Below are 18,430 nucleotides of genomic sequence, written 5' to 3'. Positions count from 1 at the left end.
GCGTAACCTCTCATCCAAGTCTCATTACGGTGCCTCTTCTATCAGAAGCAACGCGTGATCTGACGTTATCATGCAGCAATTTCACAAGACATCCACGTTCCTTCCTTCTAAATCTTTCTCATCTCGTGTAGGCGACTTGAAATAGTTTCCTAACTGTTTCGCAAGCTGTTCCTGCGCCTCAATCTTGTAACAAGTACTTCGCTTTGAATACTTTTTATACTTTTACATATTACGTGCATTTCGTACATTTTTACATTTTTAAATTTCTCATAAACGCGTAAAAATTTATTAATAACAATTCAATTAAAAAATTTGTTTATCCGAAGATTAGAATTTCTTGAAAGTTTCTTAAGGATTTGCTTCCTGAAGTATCTGTACGAAAATTGCGAACTAGAACAAACAATTAATATTTCCTGTGAAAAATGTAATTATGATTAGCCATTATGAAATGAATATGCTAGATGACCTAATACTTTTACACAGCAATATATCTCCATATTCAATTCTATAACTTCTATGGGGAACAGCAAGTAATTCCAACATTGAAATACTCCGACACTTCCAATTGAAAACGCTAAGATCCCTAATAAATGCACCCTGGTATGTTACCAACGAAACGATCCACCGCGATTTCAAGATAATCACAGTCAAAGAAGAAATATACAAGTTCAGAAGCAGATATAACACAGGAGTCAACAACCACCACAACCCATTAGTCACCCAACTACTTGACACGACGGACCAGATCCGCAGACTAAAAAGAAAATACGCTTCAGATTGAATCATTAGATCCAACTAGAATCAACAATATAAGCTATTATAAACCATGTCATTGTATCACGACAAATGAAGTTACTGAAAATTCTCAACGAGAATTGATTGTAAATATCCTAACAAATAAAAAAAAAAAATTCTATAGTTCAATTTTATGTCGCCTCGATTCTATATGACGATAATTTGCTTCAGCATCTCGGCTTCTCGTGTTTTAACGCAGTTGCCTCATAACATTCCACTTCTGTATAAATAAATAAAATGGTAATATAACTTGACAGACATGTTCGTCAAAATTTAAACAGAGACGAGGCTTTAGTTTCACGAGGGGCACTGGTTATTCTCTATACACTGGCCAAGGGTGTTCTCGGATTCATAAAATGTGAGAACACGCACTGAATCATGCGGAATTCGCACATATTTTCGAGCAAACTACGTATCACCTCGTCTGCTAATTTGATGAAGTTGATGTTATTTAAACTTTTGATGGTTAATGTACATGTATTATATAAACGAATTATCGACCGTATGTGTGTGTATACATCTATGATGCAGAAGATGGGGCACGAGAAATGTTTCCTTCTGTTTTAACTATGAAATATTTTGGTTATTTCTTAATTAATTCTAAATCTAAATATTGTAGTATCCTGGACGAAAGGCCTAAGAGATATCGAGCGAACTGTAAACAATGTCACGAGGAAGCCGAAGTGCCGACAGGCCCAGCAATGTATCGTCGGTCCTTCAATCGAATAGTTTTGCGGAAAAGGCCTGCGTGACCCTGGCCATGAACGGTTGCGGAACACGTGCGTGGTGAGGCTAAGACAAAAGACAAAGGGATGCTAAGGGACGAAGACGAATTAATAGTTAGTTGAGAAGTCAGAGAGTGTGAGTTGAGAAGCCAGAGAGTGTGAATCGAGAAGTCAGGGAGATATTGTTGCTAGTGTTACGACCGGCACACTTCAAAACCGATGGGTTGATGACGGATATCCACCAGACGGCAAGGGAGGGAGGGCACGTGGCAGCAGCAGGTGCAGGGCCCAGACCCAACACCAGGTGGTCCTCCCTACTTCATAAGATAACCACTTGCGTAGGGATGCGACCGATTTGTAAGAGCTTCAGTCTTGGAAAGTCACGGCTGGAGTTCGAAAGTAAACTGTCATTATCGTAAAGAAAGTGTCAGGAAATAAATTCTCTCTTTTTTATTTTCATCTTCGATTTCTTTTTTTTTTTATTTTACGTGACATTTTTAGCGATTCTGCCAGGATAGCTAAAAGTGTTTGTTCGGAAACCAAAAGGCATTCATCATCTACGGAAGATTTAGAATTAAGAATTATTTGGGACTAGGGTCATCCGCAACAAGGAAGTAACTATCACGAACCAAATGAAGCGACAATAAAAGGTAAACTGGATCCCTTTGTACGTTACGGTGAAAGAAAACCTAGCTTCGGTAGCCAAGACTCGTCTTCGTCCGAAAGTGACAAAATCAGCGTAATAACCTAAGTTTGCCTAAGACAAACGAACCTCGAACCTTTACCTCAACTGACCCAATGTTGCGAGCAATATTGGACAGTATCCAAAAACAGAATGAGAATATTGCCACGTTTACGAGAGGATACGTTACGTTTGCCTATGCAAAGTGACGAAGAGAATAGACACAGGACAGCAGAAATCGAGAGTCTGGGAAAGTCACAGTTCAGAAGTAAACTGTCATTAGCGTAAACAAAGTGTTAGGAAATAAATTCTTTTTTTTTTTATTTTCGTCTTCGATTTCTTCTTTTTATTTTACGTGACACTAGCGTTGTCGAGAAAGTGTGGTCCGCGTGAGAAAGAGAGAGAGAGAGAGAGAGAGAGCGTTGGATCCGTGGTGACGAGAGTTGCAAATTAACTATTTAGTTGTCTTAATTATAATACGTTATTGTGATTAGCTCACGTTAAACAACCATCGTCTCTTGTTTAACCAACATCTGTTTAATCCATTTATTTTAAATAAACTAATTGTAGTAAAGATATTACAATATATATGCGATAGTTACAATAGTTCATAGAGTTTAGAGTTTAGGTTCAGAATTCTAATCTAATATGTAGTATAAAGATACAGAATAAATAAATAACATTGTTACTAGTTCGATTAAATTTTCACTACCTGTCTGCTTATTTTTACCTTCGACTGTATATAAAGATATTCTTTGAATTCTCTGTAGTTTACCTATTATCCACAAAGTAATAAATACGTACATGGATCAATTAATTAATACTTTTTATGCAACATAACAGCTATGCTTTCTTCTGAAGAATTTTCATCTCGCTTAATTGCAGCAGAATAATGCGACATTTGATTAATTTCTCAGATTAATTGATCGGCTGGAACATCGAGGATAATCGGTATATAAATGAGAAACACTTTTCGCTACACGATGATATATTCCTCGTCTCCTTTTTCGTAGGGCTTCGTATTTTATTTTTCGTATTGGTAGCAAATGAACCGGACAGCCAACTGAAAGAGCACTCCAATCGCTCTCATCGCCTCGGGGCGATGGTTCTGTCTGCAACTTGGTTCAAGTTTAATTGAGCTTGAAAGTTTTCGACTTGTTGTCTGAATTCACCTCCACGCGCCTACCACTTTTATCATTCTCCCCCTGAACGACATTTTTTGACGTCGAGAACGATCTCCCTATTCAATGTACCATACATAAAATTAATTTCGAACGACGAACGCCTATCTACCTTTATCAGTGCATATTAAAATGATAATACGAGCTATTGTTTGTCATATTTGGTCATTTTCTAATTACACTGCCGGTCATAATTAGACTGCGAATGTTTATGCATTTTAGGGAAATTAAAAATTCCAAGAATCTACAGACTGTGTATAACATGCAAAAATACATAGAATATTTAAGGTAGAGCACTTGCTGTGATATTTAGCAAACAAATTTCTATTTAAATTTCATATTTTTAATTTTGTCCATAAAAATCATAAATCTAATATAACATTTCATTTGTGTTCTACGTGTCTTATGTTCTTTTTAATTCCTTCATTAAATGTTTGTAATTCTTTAATACTACAATTTTTTAAGAGTTTTGTTTAAAATATCGTAAACATTTATTTATTATTTATTTATTATTTCTGTTACATATATACGTTCTAGTAATATATGCCTGTGTTTCATCATATTACGTGCTTGTAGAAATATTTCCCCGCCGATTTCTATCAAATAGTGTTGTATATAATGAATGATCAAAATAAAATGCAGTAATGTAACTTGAAAATCGGAGTAGCATAATTAATTTCTAAATCAAGTTACAGCTTCATAAATTAATATTTCTATCTCAAAATTGTACTTTTCAGTCGATATTACCATGCTTACCATTGTTAACTAGAAACAGAATATATAAAGATTTATTAAGGCATATTAAGATTGGTTTCTTAACAATATAACGTGTTAAGATTTATTAGGAGATTTATAGTATAAAATAATAGAAAATTGGCGGTACAAATACATTCTTTATAAAAATATTCTGAAACTTTCTACGTCGTTCCAATAGTGTATTGCGTTTATGTTTACATTAGTCAGGTGTAGCTTGATTTCGAGCGGGAGAGACAAGTAACAGTATTTCAATTGCTACAAACTTGATGTGTAAACAGAAGCGTCAGAGAACGGCGTAGAACAGCACTGGAACGAAGTGCAATTCATTACAGAACCGGCAATGCTGTATATTTCACTACAAAACAGGTAATACTTTGAAAATTTGAAGAGAAAATTGCTTTCCATTCTCATTTTTATTTATATAATATAATTAAATACGACATATTAATAAAATTCATTTAAGTGCTACTAGTATGAACGCGATTCCATTTTTGCAAGTGAACAAACAATTAAATAATGAAACAACGCATAATGAAAATATATATTAATCGTATTAAAATATATTGTAATTGAATTATTTTAATTGATATATTGAAAATATATATAATAATTGTATGGAAATACACAAGATGGTATAAATAGCAATTAATGTAATATTATTCGGAAATCTTAAGAATTAATCAATCCATCTATTCTTGATATAATTTAATACAACTTTATATAAATATAATATGAACATAATATAGCTTTAATATTGCAAACAGGATATTTCTAAAACGAAGAGAATGTTATCCTTCATCGATGTTATGATATCGAATGGAAAAGACTATACGTGTATTGTTATATAAAAAATGAAAGTTTTTGATCCAACATTTTTTTCTGCCAATTTTTTGTGTCCCAGTTCACTACCTCTTCAGCACTGGCTAACTGTTGTTCAGAATATTTTTTTGTCGGATTATCGGACATATCCAAAAAACTGTAGCGACTATTATATTGCATATATTCATATATACATTGTATAAAGTGGAGCTATTGTTTACCTTGAAACATGAAATACCTACGAATACGGAAAAAGTCTATTTTTGTTCTCGTTTAGTACAGAGAATGTCATGGTCAAATTATATACATACAAAATGCGTCAATAAGAGATACAGTCTAAAATACTATTAAGGTACTACTAAGTGTTACGAAATTTAATATGATTGAATCTACTTAATTAATATGTAAATTTTATAATGGATACGATGGTGTGTAAACATTTCTTGTAGTCATATATGTATTATGTACAGAATGAGTCAATAAGAATCTATCCATCTAAAATAAATCGTTATTGGTCTTATCAAAAATCGTCTTAAATGAATTTCATTGCGTTTCAAAAGACTCGTCGGATGCATGCAATTTTATTTTCCTATGTCCTATATTTTCCGACATACCAGGCTGATCTTGAGTTTTTTAAATGGCTTGGTTTGGTTATTTAAATTTTTCATAATATTAGTCGATCTAACTGAAACAGATTAAAGTTAAAATATCCACCTAACTGATAGCTTTTCGATACAAATAGGTTAATATCTTTTTGTAGAGAATATATGGCTGATTAATATTATAAAAAATAGATAAAACGTAAGATATCAGAAAATAAGTATCCTTTGAAATCCAATGTAACTCGGTTAAGAAGTTTCTCGATGAAAACAATAGGTAACGAGTTGAGATATTTACACACCAATGTACCTATTGTAGAGTTTACATATTAATTAATTAAATCCAAACATATTAAATTTAGTAATATTTCACTTTCATGCGACTAGAAAAATTTGATTTTGTGAAAATGAAATATGGAACTTGCTATAGGAGCGTTTACTTAGAAAATAAGAGTACGTACCAGGTTTATTGTATGAAAATGATTAAAAATATTTTATTCGAAGTATTGCCCATCGCTAGCTATACATTTTTCCCACTTGTCTGGCAATTGGTGGATGCCACGGCAAAAAAACTGTCGCTCTTTTGAGGCAAACCAGCCATCGAGGCATTTTCGTACATTTTCGTAAGAAGTGAAGTGCTGGTCAGAAAGTGCGTGTCCCATCGATGCAAATAAATAGTAATCGGAAGGAGCCAAGTCTGGTGAGTAAGCCGTGTGCGAAAGTATTTCCCAACTGAACGCTTCGATCGTTTCCTTGACCGGTTTTGCTGTATGTGATGGTGCATTATCATGAAGCAAAATTACTTTTTGTTGCCCTTTTTGATATTCTGGTCGTTTTTCACGCAAAGCTTGATTCAGATCGATCATTTGTTGTCGGTAGCGCTCAGTATTAACGGTTTCGCCAGGTTTTAACAGCTCATAATAGATCACGTTCCACGTTCCACGTTCTTCGTTCCTCACGTCAAAATTGCCACTTCTAAATTTTTTAAACCACTCAAAGCACTGTGATTTACCAAGAGCATGCTCACTGTAAGCTTCGACAAGCATTCGATGCGATTCTGCAGCAGTTTTCTTCAAATGGTAACAGCATTTTCTTCAATGGTGTCCGCAAATCGTAGTTTCCAGGCACAAAATTCGACATGTTCAACGCTATTACAAACTATGCTGTTGTATGAAACTTGTATTGTTCTGAGTCGAAAATGTTTCTGAGATGTCAACAAAGACTTTTGGTATCGATGATGCAATTTAGTGATAACTACATTATCAGCTAGGACCATGTGTAGGCAAATTCCGGTTTCATATTTACAGACCTGATACTATTACGAATGTTTTCTGTGGCCACCGTATGTAATTTACGTCTTTACTCGATTTTACTTAAGACACGTTTCCACTGGCGATATATCTGTTACCTTCGAAGTCATGGTATTTTACGTTTTATTAACCCATTTGCATCGTGGCTCTACTTCAGAGGACTGATCCCTATGACCGCACGCGGTCAGTCGTAGGTGCAATAAATGACATCCGAATTCTTCACGGAGTTTATCGAAAATTTACTGTTCAAAACGATTGGTAGACGATGTTACTTCGCAAACATCGCATCTTACGTTCCTTATAACAGAGGAAAAAAGAAAAAATTATTTATTTAAGAAGATAAGAAATAAGAAATTAAATCGTATTATTTCTCATGGAATTCTTTAAAATGGTCAATATGATAAACTGATACAGGCGAGATGCTGACAAACGGATCAGACGGGAACTCTCACATCTGAAGAATACTTGGCGACTGAAACGAAAAGCAGTCGCAGCGCGCCTAATAATCCGCGCTTGGTCATAGAAGACAGTCGCCCGATCGCGGAATAATCCGCGCTTGGATGCAAATGGGTTAAATGACATATGATATTGGGTTGTCCGGTAAATCCTAAACCTTGTCAGGCTCACGTTTTTGCTGATAACGAGAAACAACAGGAATTCCATCACGAATGGAATAATGGCACTATCCAATGGCAGAGGATTATCGTACAGGACAGTATCTGTTCGCCTAATTGTATTTTTGAAACGTGTTGGGATAAAGTTTAAGTCTTAGGATGTATTGATTGAATTATGTATTGGAATAAAGTACATATATGTAAACTCCCTAGAGTTCAAGTGCGATAGGGACTTTCTCTGTTTTCTCGGACAGCACGAATTTCTGTGTTTCAAGGACAGAACGACTTTCTTTGTTTTATGGACAGCCACTTTCAGAGACACTCATTTCCCAAACGGACGGACGGAGAGCAACATCGGAGATAGATAAGACCACAGAAGAAAGATTAATTATTTAAAACATTGAAGATTAATGGGGAAAGATCGGTAGCTCAGGACGTTGAAAATCGATTCTCGATTTTCAGACTTCAGAATCGATCACCTGAATTACCACGTGATTAACGATCTTACATATATATCACTATATTCGGGAAACAAAAGCAAGTACTATTTTCGGCGCCAATTGGAGAATAAGAGTTTCAGTGCATCGTAACAGCACCGAAGAGAGTAAACACGTCTAGACGCATGCGGACAGTGTATTGATTACTAACCAAAGTAAGTACAAAAACCAAAAATGCTAGGAAACGATCAGCAGAAAACGTGTAAAAATTCACATAATAATAATAATTTATCTGTACTTTAAGCTCGTAGCCTGTTACACAGAGGTTGTTGGGTTCTTATTTCTAATTTCTTACGCTGTATTATATTCTTACATCGATCTCTTATTTTCTGTATTTTATCGCTGTTTTATTGTATTACATTATACTGCTTAATTTTTCCTTGTAAAAATTCTCACAGTTAATTTTCCAATCTATAATGGACGATGCTTTACACAAGGAGCCTTTCGTGGCGGGTGAAAACACATAAAAGGTGGTACATAAATTGGGAACGTGTGTTTCATTGAAATGTTATTTGTTTAAATCTTTTCTTCCGAGATTTTAAAAGCACGCGTAATGAATACAGCACCGACAACAAAGGAACATGCGAAATAAAATATTCCCAGTATATGTAATTCTATGAATCTACAGATTTATACAAATTCACAAAAAAAGAGAAAGGATGAAAACAGAAATTGACGTATGAATAAATTTAATAAACCTGGGAAACACAATAACGAATACGATCTTCTTTCTTTGATGAAAATTTTTTTTGATTTTTAATGAGGATGATTTTTTATCTTTAATTAATGAATCTGATATTGCATATATTGTCGCAAACAACGTGGTGTGAGCTTTTTGGATGAAACTCGAGTACACTGCATAAAGAGTGTAGCGAACGATGTGTAAAAGTTACACAAAAATGTATAATGGAAATTTTAATTTTTAATGGCTCTCAGTTTCAACTATTTGCGTTCATTATTCATTGTTTGATTAATGCAGAACGAATAGTCGAACAAGATGTAATACAAATTTCTTAGAATTTTAAGATATCCCTTCACCATAGTATTCTACGCTTATCGAGCTTCACAAAATATGCAAAAGAAAACTTCGATTTTTAGAAGCAGACACGGTCGCACACTCGCTTTTAATGCAAAAGTGGTGTAAGTCTTAAAAGTTGATCACTTACACTCTATCAGATACTTTATCAAAATGTAGAGAAAAGTCGTAAAGGTCGTAAAGGGTCGGCTGAAGGATTCTTACTTACTCTTATCGGCGAGAAACCAAGGAAAATGTAGTATATCCTTATTACTGTCCTTACAAAATATAGTAACTACGAGACGTTGGCAGCCAATTTCGAAAAAGCTATTTTTTCACCTGCTGCCCGAAGATTACGCGTAAAGTAATCGCTGTCAAGAGTCGATTGATAAGCGTTCGAAATTTATTTGCTATATATCCGCGAAGTGAGAGAAATTACGCTCAAGTGGCAATTCTCACGCGATCTTTAACTCGTCTCTGAATTATTCGCTCACCATTCTCGATGATTAAAACGATCCTAATGAACATGTAAACTACTCTGACGTTCTGATATTTAACGAAATCCACGCCCCGAGCATCTATGTTTCGAAGGATATACAACAATAGTTAGCACGATGTGCTAATCTCACAATTACACTATGCAGCTCTATGCGCCTGTAGGAAATTTGAAAGTGTAATATTACACAGAATGCACATAATATGAAACGATATGTAATAAGATATTCATAGCATAGCGTTTTCTGTAATATTTGATAGATAAAGCAATTTTCTACCGAGGTTCCATTTTCTCAATTATATCTTCAGACACATAAATTTGCATGGAAATAGCAAGTCTGTAAATATGAAACCGGAATTTGCCTATAGATGGCCCTAGCTGAATGTAATTATCACTAAACTGCGTCATTGATGCCAAAAGTCTTTGTTGACATCTCAGAAACATTTTCGACTCAGAACAATACAAGTTTCATACAACAGCATAGTTTGTAATAGCGTTGAACATGTCGAATTTTGTGCCTGGAAACTACGATTTGCGGACAGCATTGAAGAAAATGCTGTTACCATTTGAAGAAAACTGCTGCAGAATCGCATCGAATGCTTGTCGAAGCTTACAGTGAGCATGCTCTTGGTAAATCACAGTGCTTTGAGTGGTTTAAAAAATTTAGAAGTGGCAATTTTGACGCGAGGAACGAAGAACGTGGAACGTGGAACGTGATCTATTATGAGCTGTTAAAACCTGGCGAAACCGTTAATACTGAGCGCTACCGACAACAAATGATCGATCTGAATCAAGCTTTGCGTGAAAAACGACCAGAATATCAAAAAAGGCAACAAAAAGTAATTTTGCTTCATGATAATGCACCATCGCATACAGCAAAACCGGTCAAGGAAACGATCGAAGCGTTCAGTTGGGAAATACTTTCGCACACGGCTTACTCACCAGACTTGGTTCCGCCCGATTACTATTTATTTGCATCGATGGGACACGCACTTTCTGACCAGCACTTCACTTCTTACGAAAATGTACGAAAATGGCTCGATGACTGGTTTGCCTCAAAAGAGCGACAGTTTTGTTGGCATGGCATCCACCAATTGCCAGACAGGTGGGAAAAATGTATAGCTAGCGATGGGCAATACTTCGAATAAAATATTTTTAATCATTTTCATACAATAAACGTGTATTTTCTATACAAAAATTCCGGTTTCATATTTACATACCTGGTACACACAGATTATTCGGTGATATATGGTTCGTCAATTATTAATTGTTAATATTAGATGCGATCGGTTGGCAGCAAACTATCCAAATCATATTCACTCCAATGTATTATTTATATTTTTGTGCTTCGCCCGCGTTAACGATCAATTATTCGATCGCAGTATTATAATCATTTCATTCGGTCGTCTCCGCTTGCAAGAAAGACAACTAACCGTGTTATATAGCGCAGATATTGCGATTGCTATGTACGTAACCTGTAAGACGATATTATTGAATCGTACGAAGTTTCAGCACTTAATTAAAATTACTTGATTATTCTTTATTTATTGTTGTATGAAAAATATCTTCAGGATAAAATCAAGTTCTTTCGAAAGGTATATGTATCGATGGAAAGAATCTATTTTCTAAAATCTAATGAAGAATCTAATAAAAAATTATTTTTTTTTTAATCGGCACAGATGTTAGGCGTATTAAACGTAAGTAGCATCGCGAAAACAGAAATGTTTTTTATCGAATATTTTTATTACGACAAATTCGACAATTCGACAGGGGAGAACGAGGGAGAAAAATGTTTTCGTCGATCGTTGTTATTTCTACGTGTACGAATAACGGCATTCCCGTGTCAGGCTGGAATGTGTCACTAGCACATTCACGGAATTATTGCGGAATTATTGCGGATGATTGTTCCCCGATCGAGCCAATCTCGATGATCCGTTGCTACAGGCAAATCAAGGACAGAAAAATGTGCACACACGCGAAGATGTATTATGATACGTCTACTTAAATATTTCGTATAATCTTGTTTCTTCCTTAAATCATTGTTCTTGAAAAATTCAATATTGTAACTTATTCCTTATCGAAATATTTGTGCGATGTTAAATTTCGTCATTGTTTAATTTGCCGCTTTTCATACAACAAATTACGTTCATCGGGCAAATGAAATTTTTGTTTCTACTAATTAGAATAAATGTTGTAGTATATTATTAAAATCCAATCGATTCAATGACATTGTTGTAAATGAGCATAGAGAGCAGTAATTTTTAGAATATCGCGATGAGGTATATTAAGAAGAGTCACTGTAAGTAAAAACAAAAAATATAGCATTTTGAAGATTTTGATAGTGTATTACTATGATTAGTCGAACATGAATACTTTCAATGTAGGAAACTTTTAATCAGTTTAGTAAATAGAAATTGATATTTTGTTACATAATAAAAGGGATGCTTTAAGGCAAAACTCTAAATTAGTTAAAATTCTGAAACAGTAGGAATGAAGCTACAACTGTATTAAATTATACATACACGTTTTTTAATAAGTATTCCTGTCCATGGATTTTTGGATTTCCTTAAAAAACTTTATTTCTCTTTGAGTCAAGTAATCAGTTAAAATTCTGAAACAGTAGGAATAACGCTACGACTGTATTAAATTGTACATACACGTTTTTTAATAAGTACTCCTGTCCATGGATTTTTGGATTTCCTTAAAAAACTTTATTTCTCTTTGAGTCAAGTAATCAGTTAAAATTCTGAAACAGTAAGAATAAAGCCACGACTGTATTAAATTATACATACACGTTTTTTAATAAGTACTCCTGTTCATGGATTTTTGGATTTCCTTAAAAAGCTTTATTTCTCTTTGAGTCAATTCTGAAACAGTAGGAATAAAGCTACGACTGTATTAAATTATACATACACGTTTTTTAATAAGTACTCCTGTCCATGGATTTTTGGATTTCCTTAAAAAGCTTTATTTCTCTTTGAGTCAATTCTGAAACAGTAGGAATAAAGCTACGACTGTATTAAATTGTACATACACGTTTTTTAATAAGTACTCCTGTCCATGGATTTTTGGATTTCCTTAAAAAACTTTATTTCTCTTTGAGTCAAGTAATCAGTTAAAATTCTGAAACAGTAGGAATAAAGCTACAACTGTATTAAATTATACATACACGTTTTTTAATAAGTACTCCTGTCCATGGATTTTTGGATTTCCTTAAAAAACTTTATTTCTCTTTGAGTCAAGTAATCAGTTAAAATTCTGAAACAGTAGGAATGAAGCTACAACTGTATTAAATTATACATACACGTTTTTTAATAACTACTCCTGTTCATGGATTTTTGGATTTCCTTAAAAAGCTTTATTTCTCTTTGAGTCAATTCTGAAACAGTAGGAATAAAGCTACAACTGCATTAAATTATACATAAGTACTGTCCATGGATTTTTGGATTTCCTTAAAAAACTTTATTTCTCTTTGAGTCAAGTAATTCTTTGGATTAAAAAAAAAACTATCTTCTTTATGCTGTCCAAAATGTCTTTTGCTGTTTGATATTTTGCTAATAGAAAAAAGTACATACACTACTCCACTTTTTGCAACAGAATGTTTATTAGTAAATATTGTACCGTATATAATATTTAATACATTAAACTTATATCGAATATATTATTAATTTGTAATTTGCTTTATTTTATGTCTTTCGGCCTCATAATGGAGAGTTGCATTTGTTACTTGTGCAAATGGAATATATCGCTAATATATTCTACCCACTTTTCATATGAATTTGTATATTGAACGTGCACAAACATCTACAGTTTATTTACTACCATATTCCTGCTTGGCTAATACACAAATTTAACATCGGTGCAGTTCATCGTGAATGCTCAAAGTTGGTATATTAAATTTAGTAACACGTTACTCGTTATGCTAATTCGTAGGATATCGCATTTAGCTTGTCAATTTAATCAGTACCTACAATCTTTCTAACTGCGATATTAAAAGTCTTCGAAAATAAGAAATAAATATTAACATAAATGCTGAAATACAAATACACAATGCCTCATATTTTCCTCATGAATCTACGAAGAGGAGTTTGATTGAAAGCGGATTTGTTGGTTCCGTCTGCGCCAACGAACGTATTATTCCACTTGCATAATAGATACATATTTGTTTCAGCAGCAAACTCGATAGTTGCACGTTGCCATAAATTAACCCCCAAGGATTAGAAACGATTATCCCGCAAAATACGAACGCGTTATCGCATAAGGCTTCAGATGGCCAACTATTCCTATATAAGCTAATTCTATTAAATGACGTACGACATTGACGCGCATCTCTTAATTACACGTATTTTCCGTACAACTATCTCTACTTATGTCAATTCTCTTAATCCATTTGCATCATGGCTCTACTTCAAAGGACTGGTCCCTATGACCGCACGCGGTCGGTCGTAGGTGCAGTAAATGACATCCGAATTCTTCACGGAGTTTATCGAGAATTTACTGTTCAAAACGATTGGTAGACGATGTTACTTCGCAAACGTCGCATCTTACGTTCTTTATAACAGAGGAAAAAAGAAAAGATTATTTATTTAAGAAAATAAGAAATAAGAAATTAAATCGTATTATTTCTCGTGGAATTCTTTAAAATGGTCAATACGATAAACTGATACAGGCGAGATGCTGACAAACGTGTCAGACGTGAACTCTCACATCTGAAGAATACTTGGCGACTGAAACGAAAAGCAGTCGCAGCGCGCCTAATAATCCGCGCTTGGTCATAGAAGACAGTCGCCCGATCGCGGAATAATCCGCGCTTGGATGCAAATGGGTTAAATGACATATGATATTGGGTTGTCCGGTAAATCCTAAACCTTGTCAGGCTCGCGTTTTTGCTGATAACGAGAAACAGGAATTCCATCACGAATGGAATAATGGCACTATCCAATGGCAGAGGATTATCGTACAGGACAGCGTCTGTTCGTCTAATTGTATTTTTGAGACGTGTTGGGACAAAGTTTAAGTCTTCAGACTTATCCGACAATCCCATACTTAACATGGGAGGTAAAATGTCATTTAGACGACGACGCAGGAGCAAAGTCACCCTTGTATTCATGTTCCGTTCTCTAGAAGTTTGCCGTCAGTTGTTCCAGGGCTGCAGGTAATTCTTTCAAGCAGCCAAGTCTGGAACAACTTCCATTCTCAAGAAAATTGATAAAACGTCGTCGACGAGCGGCGCCGACGCAAGAGTAAGGTCAGCCTCGTATTCCTGTAATTTGCAAATTTTTGTTCTGCATTGTTCTACGGATGTGGGTGCGTGTTTCGAAGGAGGAACCTTTTACCGTGTATTATCGTCGTCAAAATGGTGAAAAATGTCCATGGTTCTATGGCTACGGTTTCTTCAGATTATTTCCCAAATCGAATACGATAATATAATATAATATAATATTAAATTTCGGAACAGTACTTTGGAACAACGTTCAGAACAACTAGGACAATCTACAACAACTTTTACGTGTTTGATTCTAAAAAAAGAAAAAAATGGGGGTCTTGTGGAAAATTCCATTCTTTGGCGACGTTTTTGTAACCTTGAGAGAATCTTGAGATAATTGATTATTTCTTTGAAACAAGGTAGAACAAGCGTTGAACAACTTGGAACAAGACAAAAAGATACAAGATTTAAAAAACCAGGAGCTAATCTAATCTCAGAACCAGGCTACTCATTTCTATACAATTGTTAATGTTGGACTTGTGCATTAACTATTCTCTCATCGATTTCGATGATTTTTAAATATGTCGTAGAAATTGGTATTTTGAATAAATTTTCCCTCTGACGAAAACGTCGGATTCTCTTAGTTTTCTTTTAATTATACCTATCTTACATTCAGTGTAATTAGTGTTAAATATCGAAGCAAACTTGGGCGAAATTTACATTTGAAATATTACTTTTTAAATAAGTACTTATTAAATAAGTACTTATTAAATATGTACTTTTTAAATAAGTACTTTAAATAATATTAATTGTCAACTTAGTAATTAATATCTTTTAATTAATATTCTTTTTTTATTTGATCAAGCGACTAGATTTAAAGCTAAGCGAATATTTGTCAATGTAATGGATTAGAACATTGTCCATTTTAGAAAATCGTGGAAATTTAATGAAATGTCTAAGTAAGAACAAATTTCATACATAATATGAGCTGTTTGAAATTTTGTTAAAAATACGAAATACCAGTTCTCGTGATCGATCGATGAATTTACTTAAATGAAGCAAACCAGGAATAAACCTAACATAATTGTTGCTATTTTGTTTATCAACATAATCATTGTTTTTTTACAACTGATAAAGCTACAAAAAATGAGAATATAAATCAAGAAAAGAGTTTGAGAAAAAGTTTTAATGCCTGTTTCAAATTAAAATGTTTCATCCATAATGTTGTAATTAATCCTCGTTGTGACTAATTTTTAAAGTATTTTTCTCTTGATATTTCAGTGGCTGGGTTTGGGTATCATGGCGGTAGGTGTATGGGCTTGGACCGAAAAGGACACGTTCAACAATTTGTCCAGGCTCACAAATGTTGCGCTCGACCCAGCATTTATCCTCATTCTAGTCGGTAAGTAGCGATTTATATTAACTCTTTAGAACTCCATTTATTTGAATGAAAGTTAATCGCCGATTAAGTGAAATTTTGCCGGTTGAATTCACTTTTCTGAACATCAGCTCCTATCGTGCGAACGAAAAATAATAGGTGCATAATGAGGGAAGTTGGTGAGCCCCTATTATACGAATTCCTATTATACAAATTATTTGTCCTCCAAATTCAGAGAAATGAAATTCCACTGTATTCGCTTTGTCCAATCGTGTGAATAAAGACGTATCAATATTTTGAAGATTAGTTGTAACCAATTTGGCTTTTATACAGGGTGTTAGATTTTCTAAGCTTTTCTGATAAAGCAACAGGGAAATGTTTCAAACAAAAGTTGACCTACTTTGAAACAGCTACAAACTGCGGTACTTAAAACCGCCAAGAAAAATGCTTCTTCCTGTAAAAAATCATAGTCATCTCCACTTTTTTTTTTGAATGGTACGACGTATTTTTGATTGCATACATTTGTAGCCGACGTCAAGACCAATACAACGACCCAATACTATGATCTTCGGATGATCCTCACTTCAGAAATGAATTCCTTGATTTATAGAATCAACGAAATTTAGTTCAATTTAGTTCATTGCAACAAAATATTGCAATAGTAAAAATTACTGGTTCCTTCGTCAGATTTATCCTCGATAGATTTTTGTGGCAGCAGATATTCAATTGAAAGCGCCAGCCTTGATACAGATTCGTTCAACGAATTTGTTTCAGATCCCATCACTAGGCATATCGATAAATAAACAAAGAGCTTGTTACTTGTAATCTTAAATAAAAAATGTTGAAACTTGTGGATGGTCAAAAGGCGAACATTTGATACACGTAACTTGCCATTTCATTCCACATAATTCTAAAGAGAAGAAACTATTTGCGCAAAAAAGCAACTTGCTAATTAAAGCTCTCATTAAAAGAAGTCGGAAAATGAATTTCGGACCATCTCGTATTTAGCTTCCACGTACAATTGGCCGAAAGACGCGTACTAATTATTTTTTACCTGGCAAAGGTAATTTCAACGTGCTTTTAGGGTATCGCGGACAAGTTCCTTGCACTTCCGCTGCGTTTTTCCGTGCTTTTTCTCAAGAAGGTGGGCTACACTTAGAGGCAACGCATCTTTTCGCGAGGATGTGGAATTTTTCTCGAGGTTAGCCGTAATTAAGCAGTTCGTTACACACCACTCTTGATTAACCTTTTCAAGACACTGAGTTTAAAAATCTTAACTAAAACGACTCGAAAGTAGCTCATTTTCCTTGAGAAAGTATCGTAAACTTTCCAAAGAAAATCCTCATCTCTTGTGTTTTCCTGCGGTCGATAAAAAGCTTTTAAAGAATTATTTTATTGCAAAAAGAGAGGCATTGGTCAAATTGATAAATTTGTAAAATGTAAAGTGCAAGAACTGTTTTATATTGAAATAGCCTCGCGAAAATTAGTTCATATTGTAACTGCATTTGTCTGACTTAAACAAAAGCAAACAACTTATCGTACAAGTTAAGTATAATAGTTGATCGCGTACGTGTAAACAGTTATGTTTTAGTTATTAATCGAACAATACCGAGATAATTATTATTTCGTTAGTTTATTTCGTTATTATTATCGAAATAAAAATTTCTTTCATCTATGAAATTTTATAATAAATATTTTTCTTTCGATATTTTATATATTTTCGTGTATTATATACATTGTGTGTAATTTTACATTTTCAAATTTCTCAAAAATACGTGAAGTCCAGTTTAAGTTCAACTTTAATTATTATGGAAGAAATAACAACTTGTTCTGAAATACTCTGAATATATTCCACTATACCATATACCATAGACCGATTAAATCGTTTATTTGATATTTCAGAGTGCATTATGCGACGTGAATTCTGTGTTCGTCCTTTCGTACCATCTGGCGTTGTAGGAATTTTATTAGAAACAGTAAAGTCCGTGAAATTTGCACCTCCAAATGCGAATTTTTATAAACAGTACTCGTGCACATTTGTCCAACAAAAATTCCTGTTTGTCCAGCTTTAAAAAATAAGTTATCGTTAAAAATTTCCATTTGGTGCTAACCAAATTTATTTATTTTTTTTTTTTAGTCTAATCAATTGAAAAGTTTGAGTGTACAAACATGAACAAATCGTGGACAATCATATCCTACTGAAAAATCAATGAAAAATTTCACGCAGCGCTGATGTCAAACTTTTTATGTTTTTATTTGGTGATAGCTTTTTTTTGTAGGGTGGAAAATTTTAGTTGGACAAATGTAGACAACCAAATCGTGGACACACCAATACCATTCGCTTTTTCTTTTGTTTT

General features: G+C 34.0%; 1 protein-coding gene across 3 annotated transcripts in view; it reads left to right on the top strand.

Moving 5' to 3' along the window:
• The window catches only part of LOC100645644 (tetraspanin-5), a 123,442-nt gene that overhangs the window by 54,996 nt on the left and 50,016 nt on the right, over nucleotides 1–18,430 (top strand). For all 3 annotated transcript variants that reach the window (XM_003398556.4, XM_012313150.3, XM_003398557.4), the window contains exon 2: nucleotides 15,977–16,097. In XM_003398556.4, coding sequence (XP_003398604.1) covers nucleotides 15,977–16,097 — 121 coding nt within the window. The remainder of the gene's footprint in view (nucleotides 1–15,976; nucleotides 16,098–18,430) is intronic.

This window comes from Bombus terrestris, chromosome 10 (assembly GCF_910591885.1).
Source record: "Bombus terrestris chromosome 10, iyBomTerr1.2, whole genome shotgun sequence".
Taxonomy (NCBI): Eukaryota; Metazoa; Arthropoda; class Insecta; order Hymenoptera; family Apidae; genus Bombus; species Bombus terrestris.
Note: the sequence above shows the minus strand (reverse complement) of the source record. Positions and strands in the feature narration are given on the sequence as shown.